The 12098-nt window shown below is 35.1% G+C and overlaps 1 protein-coding gene across 9 annotated transcripts in view; it reads left to right on the forward strand.

Moving 5' to 3' along the window:
- Window positions 1–12098, forward strand: part of OXR1 (oxidation resistance 1) — a 367132-nt gene that overhangs the window by 321034 nt on the left and 34000 nt on the right. For all 9 annotated transcript variants that reach the window (XM_037048379.1, XM_037048382.1, XM_037048384.1 and 6 more), the window contains 3 exons: window positions 1289–1473; window positions 5423–6177; window positions 9212–9380. In XM_037048379.1, coding sequence (XP_036904274.1) covers window positions 1289–1473; window positions 5423–6177; window positions 9212–9380 — 1109 coding nt within the window. The remainder of the gene's footprint in view (window positions 1–1288; window positions 1474–5422; window positions 6178–9211; window positions 9381–12098) is intronic.

The following is a 12098-nucleotide window of genomic DNA, read 5'->3' on the forward strand; positions in this document are numbered from 1 at the left end:
GGTATATTTTTAGAATTCTGTCTGGTTCTTCATTTGTATACTTTTAGAATATAGTGAAATGGGAGTTTAAAAAAGTGGATTAAGGTATCATGTATTCAGCACTTGAGTTGAAGCAATTATATAGTTTGTTACTCTAATGTGGAGGGATTATGGTAAAAGCACACACTGCCTGCAATTTGAATCTTGTTCTACCACTTACTGGCTAGCTGTGTTACTGCTTCTGGTCAAGTTGCCCAGTCTCTCTCAACCTTGATTTTCTCATATGTATACTCACCCCAGAGTTGATTTTGATGATCAAATAAACAATAATGTATGTAAAGCATGATACATACAAAGCATTCATTAAATTAGCTCATATTACTGGGATTGGCTTCTGACGGACTTCAGTTTGCTCCTTGTAAAATGAGAGGGTTGGACTCTTTATGTGAACAGTGACTATTCACTATTTCTGTTACTTTAAATTTTACATCTTTTATGATTAAATTTAAATGATTACCGTATACCTTGGAGGTCATCAAATCTACCTAATTTTATAGATAAGGGGTGTCAAACTCATTTTCACAGGGGGCCACATCAGCCTCACAGTTACCTTCAAAGGGTCGAAATAATCTTAGGACTATAAAAAATGTAACTACTCATTCGGCCCTTTGAAGGCGACTATGAGGCTGATGTGTCCCCCAGTGAAAATGAGTTTGACATTCCTGTTACAGATTAAAAAACTGAGGCCCTGCGGCTTTGCTTGCTACTCAAGGTCACATTCCTAGGTAGTAGCAGTGTCAAGTGAAACAGATTTTCTAAAAAGATGTTTTAAAAGAGATTATACTGTTTTCCTTTTATAGTGGATTAAATTGTCAGCGTTATTTCTTAACCTGCATTGTGTACGTAAAACTGTATTTGGTACCTCTAAGTGAGGGAACAACACGGGAAGCAGTACGAAAATTAATGTAAAACATGGTTCAGGCCTTAGAGGAGTTTATAGTCCCTTCTTACATCACTGCAGTTATCTTGCTGATATAACTCAGTATTTTACTAAGTTTGCAGATTTTATACCTGACTTTGACTAAGAGTGAATATAATTTTTATTTTTATTTTGTTGCCACTAAAGAGGAGAACGTCCTGGGAAAATTTGTGTTTTATTAATGTTTCCATGAGAATGCCTTAATGCTTGAGTGTTCTGCTTTTATACAGCAGATGGCCTAACATCAGAAGAAAATTAGGAAAAATAGCTAGAATACTTTTCGAAAATTTAAACTTTGAAGATTAAACATTATTTTCTTTTTTATCTTAGGGCACAGTCAGTGGTGTGCTGCTAGTTACACCAAATAATATAATGTTTGATCCACATAAAACTGACCCTTTGGTTCAAGAGAATGGCTGTGAGGAATATGGGATCATGTGTCCAATGGAAGAGGTGATGTCAGCTGCAATGTACAAAGAAATTTTGGATAGCAAAATAAAGGAATCCTTACCCATGTAAGACCATTTTTTATACTCCTTTGCAGTTTTATTGCATTTGGATAGTTGACCCTAGTCTAATACTCTCAAGTATTTTTATTATAGCTGCTTTTCATTTTATTAATAATGAAAAAATATATGTAGTATTGAAAAGATTATTCTCAATGCACTTAGAATAGTTAGGAGCTGTTTTAGGTTTATATTTGTATATTTGGTCAGAGAACTGTGTATTTAAAAATAACCTAAAGTACGAGTTTACTATATGTTTACCAGCTTTTTTAAATTCACACATAGCATTCAGAATTATAAGTTATTTATATGAGTAATTTAAGGTAATATGAGCGATCATGGGTAGCTTTTAATTTTTCTCACAAGAGCCTGAAGAATCTGGGGTGGGACTTGAGGAGGCCACGTGAGCGAAAACCTGACACTGCCATAGCCAGAGCAGCTTTCCGTTTCAATTTAGTGCTTTGTATGCTTGCATCCTTCTTTCTCAGAAAAGTGTAAAATATGGGAGGGAAGATCCAAAAATTACACAATTATGAAGAGTTAACCTTGAAATATACTGGTCAGGGGATGTGTGGTTATCTGATTGTGATTCTGGTAACGTACGTGTGAGACAACAGGTCAGCATAGCCTTTGCATGCAATGTGCTCTGCCAGAGGACTGACTAGAGAGAAAAGGGAGAAATAAATAAAAGGAGAAGCTTAAAAAATAGGTATATGAAGAAAGAAAGAAGTGGAAAGGAAGGAAATTGATATGTAAGGGACAAGAACTCCCACATTTGTCCATACATGACCGTCAACAGTTTAAAAACTGGCTTCACTTTAACTTATTCTGAAATACACGAGGTGTGTCCCGAAAAAGTTCAGTTATTATTAATATAACAAGAACTATTTGCATGACATCAGTGTAACCCAGCAGCCAAGGAGAGTGGACTGGAATGCACATGTTCACACTTCACTGTACTAGTCAGTGGGAGCAATAGATGCCCTTGAGTGAGCCTGTGCACTGTGTGGCCATCGCATTCAAAATGACTGAGCAAGTAGAGCAATGAATTTTCATCAATTTTTGTGTTAACCTTGGACATTCCTCCATGGAAACTATTCAGGATGATTCAGAAGCTTTTGGGGGCAGTGCAAATAGAAGTGTGGCACAAACACTTCAAAGATGGTCGAGAATCTGTTGAAAGTGGTCCGCATTCTGGAAGGCCTGCAACAAGCAGAACACCTGAGAATGTTGAATGTGTCTGATGTGTATGGGCTGCAATCAACGAAGTCTGGCAGCTGACAGTGCGAGAACTAGAAGCTGATGTGGGGATTCCAAAAACTACTGTGTCTGAGATTTTGACACAGGATCTTGGCATAAAATGTGTTGTGGCAAAATTTGTTCTGCAGCTTCTGCTACCAGCGCAGAAGGAACATCATGCTGTAGTTGCTGATGATGTGATTCAAACTGCTACCAATGAACCAGATTTCCTCCTCAAGAAGGTCTTAACTTTGAAGGGGACTTGAGGCGTCATTGTTCTATGTACAGTGTTTCTTGTATTTTGTATCTTCTTCAATAAACGACTCTATTTTTCATATTACTTGGCTGCATGCTTTCTGGACAAACCTCATATATTTCTTTATTAGCCCATAGGGATGGTGAAGGCTGTTTTAAAATTAATCTTGTGGGATAAAACTAACTTAGAATGGAGAGGAACAAATTATTTTGTTTGTGAGGCAGACTACGTGAGTTGTTAAGATACATGTGGAGAATAAAATTCCTTATTCAGAAAGTGTTCATTATACCTTTCACTCAAAAGATATTATTTTGGCTTGATAAACTCATCTTTAAAGGTACAGATAATTTCTAGGATATCCTCTAATGTCAGTTATTTTTACAGACCATTCAAAGTCAGTTTCAGCAAATAAGGATTATTGCAGTGGGGGGGGAGGATTAAATGAAAAGAAACAAGATTATATATGTATGTATATATTATCAGTCATTGGTACGATTTACTTTCTCTTGCCCCACTTTTCCATTTGCATTATATTTTGGGATTCTCTTAGGTTGAATGATCCATAATTACTGCACAAGAATGCTCTAGGGCTCCTACTCTTGCAGAGCACTGTTTTATCATTCAGAATATTACCTGGAAAAACTGCGTTTGATGTGTGTTTGATCTAAATGTTTTTTTAAATATCTTGAAAAAGAAATAACATTCAGTTCCTCCTTAAAAATTTATTAAAACAATATTTGTGACAAACCATATAAATGAAGTGGTATTTCACAGTAATGTCATACATGGCAAAAGTGAGGTGTAAGATTTTATTTTCTTTTAAACTGCTTGAGAAGTTATTTTAAAGGTATTTTTTCTGAAACTATATTCAGTAGTAGAAGCATCACTGGCATTAATAAGTGTTTAGTCTTTTGGCATATTAACACTGAAGGTGATAGCACTTACATAGATGTATATATCCTGTTAGGTTTGTTACTTATTTCTTATCTAAGGGTCTTATTAAATGTACATGTACATCCCTGGCTGGCATAGCTCAGTAGATTGAGTGTGGGCTGCGAACCAAAGTGTCGCTGGTTCGATTGCCAGTCAGGGCACATTCCTGGGTTGCAGGCCAGTTCCCAGCAGGGGACACATGAGAGGCAACCACACATTGATGTTTCTCTCCTTCCCTTCCTCTTTCTCTAAATATAAATAAAAAAATAAAATCTTTTTAAAAAATGTACAGTTTCTGAAAACTTTGTCAAATTTCAAGACCTATATACAGGGTAGGGGAAAAAATGGGTTTACTGTTCTAATGGAAAATAATATAATAATTAAATAATAATACAAGAATAAACTGTTCCCCATACAGCTGTAAACCTACTTGTGCCCCACCTTGTATGCAGCATGAGCGGATCACCAGTAGATGACACTGTTACATATTTGATAGCACAAGTTCAATGCTTGTGTTTTTTAAGGTGAATCAGATACAAGAGGCAGAGATAGGCACTGCACTTCAACTAATTAATACTTTTTGTAAAAATAAATTGTTCCCATCCTAATCACTGTAGAAAATTTGAAAAATACCAAGAGGTAGACCAAGAAGAAAGGAGTTAACTCAGTTTCACCATCCAGAGACAAGCAGTTATTTTTATGTTGAATTACTTTTCAGTGTTTTTATTTTCTAACTTGACTAAATATTAATAGTTTTTCCATTAAGAACTCATGCAGTTTCCATCTATCAGAAACTATTTTTAACTGTCATTTTAAACTGCTGAGTTGTATTTCATGCTATAGATGTTTGTACTACCTCCCTCTGGAACTTAGACTTAACTTTTGAAATTACTTACATACACAAATGGCATTAAACATGGAAATCTAGGTGCAATTATAAATCATTCAGCTATCTAATACCTAGTCCCTTTAGTTGAAAAAGTTCTCTTAGAGTTTTTACCAAGAATTGTTGCTGGTAGCCTGAAGAATTCCTGTAAATACTTTTGCCTCAGTTCTACTCAGGTTGGTTTTCAGCTTTGCATTTGAGCTCTATATTTTACTTTAATCTCTATTTAAATGTAAATTAGCACTGTGCATGCACATGTGTGTAATATCAATCAATGTATTTCTTTACTAAGACATATAAATTTTAATCAAAGTTTTACCTAAGCTTATTTTTCATATGCTATCAATGAATAGATTTTAACTTAGAACTTTGCTTCACCCAAAACTTATATCATTATCTTCTCTTCAGGTGTATTCAAGAAATCTTACATTGATGTTTCCTGTATCTTGAGTAATTGATGCAAAAGCTTAACTATTACTTAGTTTATATGAATAAATCAAAATTTGTGATACGCTGTTAAGAGATGTATGCTACATCCTTTTAGAAAAGCCTATTTTCGAATATTAATTTAATGGTAAGTTTTGTGGAAAATAAAAGACTACCATTTAAAAAATCTAATAACTGATTGTTTTGTTTACTGACAGAGAAATATCGGATCAGTTATCAGGAAGGGATTTCTGCCATTTAAAGAAAGTGACAAGAAGTAATACTGATGAAATAGACTCAAGAATCCGTGAGGCCGGTAACGATAGTGCCAGCACTGCTCCTAGGAGCACCGAGGAGTCTCTTTCTGAAGATGTGTTCACAGAATCAGAACTCTCTCCGATACGGGAGGAGCTTGTCTCTTCCGATGAGCTGCGGCAGGGCAAATCGTCTGGTGCATCATCAGAGTCTGTGCAGACTGTCAGTCAGAGTGGAGTACAATGTTCAGCAGTCACGTCCAAGTCTGCTACTACTGCTGATCAGGTAAAATCTGATTCTGGACATTCTGCAAGTGAAGCTGGAGCTCTTTCTCTTAAAACTGATTTAAATAATCTTGAAATGGCTGCTAAGGAAGATCAGCCTACAGATAATATTCAAGAAATATCAGGCCCTAAAGAAGAATGCATAAATACGAAAGGTAATGCAGACCAAGATTTTCTCAATGAGAATTCACCGCACCTAGAAGAGGACAAAAAAGAAAGTACACCTTGTGGGAAAGCAACAGAAGTCAAACAAAAGCAAACTGTCAAAGAAAAACAAGGGAAGGAACAAAATCAGGACTCAGAGACAGAGGTAGAGGAGCTACGGAAACTCTGGAAAACCCATACTATGCAACAAACTAAAGAGCAGAGGGAAAATATTCAACAAGTGTCACAGAAAGAAATTAAGCATAAAATAGCAGCTGTTGATATAGAAGGTAGGTGGTAAAGAGTATATAAAGTTCATATTGTTGCGTAGCGTCTCCCTCTCCCTCGCTGACTCAAAAGCTGTTCCAGTTTAGGCTGCTCTGCAGAAGAATCGAGTGGCTCCTGACTGCTGTTTCTCTGGGGCCAAGCATAATCCTCTGGTTTCTGCTTTCTTGACTTTTCTCATCCCACAGGAGATTATACATATATAATGAGCATCTTTTCCACCATGTTTAAACATTCCCAACTCACCACATTCTATTATTTTTAAACAGTTTATTTCTTGAAAATGCATGCAAGGTCTGTAATACAATTTGATTTCTCCTTTTTATTTTGTATTTGTTTTTGGTGTGTTGCCTCATTAAAATATCTTTTTTTCATTGTATATATAATATCCTAATTGCAATTTGTAATAGATAAAATTGTAATCCCATCTTTTTCAAAAACTACGGTTAGACATAAAAGTCTGTTCTTTCAGTTCTTGCAGTATCCAGAAGTTCTTTCATTGTCTGATTAAATGTTTTCCTTTAAACAGAAGCACTACAGATAAATTAAAACAGCACTTTCATTTCCAGTTTTGTTTTGAGGAACTGTTTACTTATGGAAACTACAGAAATAGCCTTTTGTGTCTCAAATATGCTGCTTTTGTTTAATGGGTCAATGGAGTTCAGCTCCTATATCTTAGGTAACATTTCTTATAGTCTGTTGGAATATTGATTCCAGGCCAATCTAAGTTATACATGACATTTCTTTTATTTTTAAAAATTCAGATTTTTATTATTAAAATATGCATAAAACAAAGTTTACCATTTTTACCACTAGTAAATGTAAAATTCAGTGGAAGTAAGTACATTCACCTTGTTGTACAGCTATCACCACCAGCCATTTCCAAAACTTTTTTGTCTTCCCAAACTGACACTGTATCCATTAAAAAGTTATTTTCTTCTTTTCCCAGTTCCTGACAACCACCATTCTACTTTTTGTCTCTGAATTTTTGTCTTTATTCCAAGTACCTCATATAAGTGGAATCATATAATATCTGTCTTTTTGTTTGTAGCTTATTTCCAATACATAATGCCTTCAGGTTTTGTCCATGTTGTAAAATGTGTTAGAATTTCCTCCCTTTTTAAAGAACAATATTCCATCATTTATATCACATTTTCTTTATCTATTCATTCACTAATGGGCATTTGGGTTGGTTCAGCCTTTTGGCTTTTGTGAGCAGTGCTGCTGTAAACACCAGAGTACAAATATCTGTTCGTGCCCCTCCTTTCAGTTTTTGGGGGGCATATACCCCAAAGTGGATTTGCTGTGTTCCATGGTTATTCTACATTTAATTTTTTGAGTAACTGCCAAACTGTTTTCCACAGTGCCTACACCATTTTACATTTCTATGAGCAATGTACATTGATTTGGTTTAGCTTTTCAAATACTGAATTTTCTTTCTATCATCTTAGATATTCTGAAGACCTAAGGATTATATTCAGTAGATACTAAAGAAATAATTTACTCAAAGCAAACTGTATAAAAGATTGAATATTTCTTCCTTCATAATTATGATTTTTTTATTCAGAGTTAATAAATATCCATTAAAGATGTTTTTTTTAAAATACAGGGAATTTTTATAGAATTTATAAAAATTACCTGGAATTCATCACCTAGAGATGATCATTATTAATATTTGATACATTTGTCTTCAATCTTTGGTGTGTTATGTGTATATTCATATATATACACAACTTTGATATTTATATGTATGTATGTGTTTTTTATATAAAATCAGAATTATGCTATTTTTTGCTTTTTTCACTTAACATTTTATGTCATGAATGTTTCCCATTTCCATATTAAGATGTTCATTTGTAATTAACAGTTCCTATTGTTAAAATATTTCCTATCTTTGATGCTGTAAAGAATACTGGCAGGAACATCTTTATTGATATCTTTGTGTCTGATGGTTGCCTCATATTTAGAATCTTTGAAAAAGGTGGAACAAGGGGTTCTGTATTGTGGTAGAGCTCTCTCACTGTAGTGGGTGTGCTGGGGAGAGGGTCTGTAAGGACAAGCTCCTGAAGGGAGAAGAGCTGGTAGGTATGGTATGTTCAGGAGGATATCCCCCATCGCTGCTGTTTGGTGTCTTCCCCTTTTTTGTGTGGCAGGGGTATGAGGTAATTAAGAGTCTAATTTTAAGTAATTTAAGATTCTGTAATAGGGAAATATTCCTGATCTTTAATGACATATATAATAAAACTGTTCAATAAATATAAAACTGGAATATATCAGTGGGGGAATGGTAAAAGTTTTTTTTTAGCCATATGCAGATACTTAGGCTCAGATTACTTGCCTTCCACAGTGTTACACAGAAGAAAGCCATGACTAGTACCCAGATTTCCTGAACATAACTACATATTTCCTCTACACTATGATGCCTTCATAAACTAATTAATGTCCAGATTCCTAAATTCAACTTTATTGTCAGGCCCTTGATGCCGTATGTGCGAATCTGTGGTTGGGAGAGTCAGTGATAACTCAGGCTCAATAAACTGTCTAAACGGATGACTGTGTCTAGCATATTGTTGATTATTCACACCTTAATATGTATGTAAAAACTTTAGAATCTCTTTAATTAAATTTTTGTCTGTAACAGCTATATTAGAGTAAACCTTTAAAAATTCTACAGACTTACTTGGTTAGTATTCTAGAAAGCTGATAGACAATGTATAGAAGTCTGTATTTGTATATGTAATTATTTGAGTATGGTTGTTACAACAAAAATGTAACAAGAATTTCTGAAGTTTTGACGTTTTTCCCTGATCTTTAGACATAATTTCAGTTTATACTGTGGCTGTTAGTTCATTAGTCTTGTTGTACCGATACCTTTGGTGGAAAAAAATACAAGTTAAGAGAATTCACCTGAGTGTCAATAAATTGAAGTATTAGTCCGTAATTATTTGTCAGAAGTTTGGAGATAAGTATTATTTAATTTAAATCATTTAAGCATGGTGTATAAGACTTGAATAAACAGTGTTTGTGTCTCAATTCTAGGTTCGGCACTTTTAAAAGAAAAGAGAAGGCATCGATTACATAAATTCTTATGTCTCAGAGTTGGAAAGCCAATGAGGAAGACATTCGTATCCCAAGCAAGTGCAACGATGCAACAGTATGCCCAGAGGGATAAGAAACATGAATATTGGTTTGCTGTGCCACAAGAAAGGTAAAAAAAAAAACCATTATTGAGATCCTTTGATTTAAAATTATTTTCTATATCACTGAACACCAGTTACAGAGTACTTTTGAAACATATAATTTATGATTAAAAGCTGACATTAAATCTGTTCAAAATAATTAGCTCCTATTTTATACTCTTTAACTCAACCCATTTTTAATATTCTTTGTGGTGATTTCATGCAAAAAATATGAATATATGCCTAGTTTTAGTGGTAAAGAAACACTTAAAATGTTTCAGAGCAAGAAGGTTCATCAAAATACTAATTAAAATGGCCCCCACCTCATGGCAGGTGATGATGAATGATCCCTGTTTTAAAGTCTTCTCCAATACTTAGTGGATACCTGCTATATACATAGCACTGTTACACTGATTTTTAAAGTATGGGGTCTGGCACAAATAATGCCCCTTTTTTCTTACAAGATCATAAGCGTGTAATTCTGTAACATAACACTATCACACTCGAGCACACCGTATGACATTTTAGGTGGAATGTTCAAATTAAAACTGTAAATCATTACACTCATATTGTTACTCTACCAACCACACTCAAGCAGGCGTTGTTTCTGCTGGACCTTATATGTACAGTAAAATCTAAACATAACAATTTGCCCCCTATCATTATCTGTTTAAAAATATTTAAATATACTCCTCTTTAACAGATTTGCATCATTACTTTTTCTCTTTGAACTTGTATTTCCATTATGCCTCCTTGTAGAATCTTGTTACTATATTTTTATTCCCTATTATATTTCTTTGCAGTAAATCACATACACTTACATTTATGTGTTTGTGTGTACATATTGAAATAACATTATTTTAAAATTTTCTGTAACTGTTGTTGAAGTAGTAATGGGTCTAAGGTTTACCCTACATGATATCTTAACAAGTTGGTCTGCCTTAATTTAATGCATTCTGAGAGAAAACACGAGTCTCAACAACAGCAGCAGTCAGGGTACCAGCGTTTGCATGAGTTCTTTGAGCCTCACTTCCCGCAGTGTGACGTGAAGAAGGCCAGGGGGCATGCATTATACCATGGGTTATATTACAGAAGAGGAACTGTAAGTTTAGGGAACCTAAACCTTTATAATGTACAGTATGCATGGTAACCCTGTGCTCCCGAGTAAGATACTATTTCTATGACTGATGAGACTGCTGCACTATGTTTACTGTGCTAACGTGCTGAAAAGATAGGGCACTCAGTACCTCTACTTACAGGACATGCAGAAGTCCACAACTGTCTGTAAAAAACTACATTATCCCAAATGTTAACTAAATCTAGAAGAAAATTTTCTTTTATTACATTAATTAATAACAATTGATTATAGCAACATAAATTATAAATTTTCAAAAGTATTACACATAAAAAGTAAAATATCACAGGAAGTGTCTTAATTTATGTATAAATAGATAACATTGTTTATTGAAAGGATGAGATAGGATCCAGCCCCTCAGTTCTACCTACTCCCCTTCCTTTTTTTTTTCTTTTAGGTAACTTCTCAGTTACCTAAAGAAGATTTAGTACTTCTCTTCTCTTTAGTTAACATGTGGGGTTTTTTACAGACAGTTGTAGACTTCTGCATGTCCTGTAAGTAGAGGTACTGAGTGCCCTATCTTTTCAGTATGTTAGCACAGTAAACATAGTGCAGCAGTCTCATCAGTCATAGAAATAGTATCTTACTCGGGAGCACAGGGTTACCATGCATACTGTACATTATAAAGGTTTAGGTTTCCTAAACTTATGGTTTAGGAAAACTTCTCAGCTTTCTTTACAAAGAAAAAAAAGATAGTCTGTGAGGTTACAGAGTGTTGTTATAATAATGTTATTCAGTTCTTTAAACATGTTTCTATTTATATTCCAAAAATTACTTAATCTTCTTTTATCAAAAGTATGTTTAGTGATAATCAATGAACATCTTCATTGAAAACTTCAGTTTTATAGAAAGTAGTGAATTAGAAACCATCTGATATGCAAAAGGATGTATAACACAGTCTTTAGAATCTTTTCCTGTCTTAATACTACCTTCGGGGGGCCTGGAAGTTTTTAAGGGCATGTACCATTATAAAGTTCTGGATAGATGAGGATATTTTTTTTTAAATAAGGTAGAAAAAAGTGGTTTAGTGCTTTTAGTGAAAGCAGAGAGCAGGGACTCTGTTAAGATATCATTAACACTTTTCAATCAGATTAATATGAGTGAAGAGTAACATTTAGAAGACAAAGAAATTGATTCCCTTAGGACTATCTTAAGTGTTCACCTCTTGGGTACCACAGGCCCTCTGGGAGTCATCAGAGTGGGGCGAGTGAGTGTTGCTCCCCAGGCTAATGCCATGTGGGAAGAGTGCTTGATCCAGGACAGATGGCATCTGTCAGTAGTGCTGGACATTAGTGGCAGTCCCTCCAGTCCTCTCTTGGAGCCATACAACTCAGCTTCTCCCTGTGTAACTTCAGCACCCTCTCAGCCACTGTCCCTCCACTGGAGCTCAATAAGAGCAAGATTTTGTGTGTCTCCCTTTCAGACAATGCTTGGGTTTCCAGCAGTTGTCCTTGTCCAGGCAGACAGAGTCCCCACTGATTTTCACAGCCAGATGTTAGATGGGCTTCTCTTCCCAGCACCAGAGTTCTGAGCCAGGGACCCTGACATGAGGCTGAGACCCCTCCTCACTCATCAGAAGGTACCGTTGCAGCTAAGCTGTCCCTCTGGATTT

Source organism: Sturnira hondurensis, unplaced genomic scaffold, assembly GCF_014824575.4.
Source record: "Sturnira hondurensis isolate 20B ecotype Veracruz unplaced genomic scaffold, ASM1482457v3 Scaffold0006413, whole genome shotgun sequence".
Taxonomy (NCBI): domain Eukaryota; kingdom Metazoa; phylum Chordata; class Mammalia; order Chiroptera; family Phyllostomidae; genus Sturnira; species Sturnira hondurensis.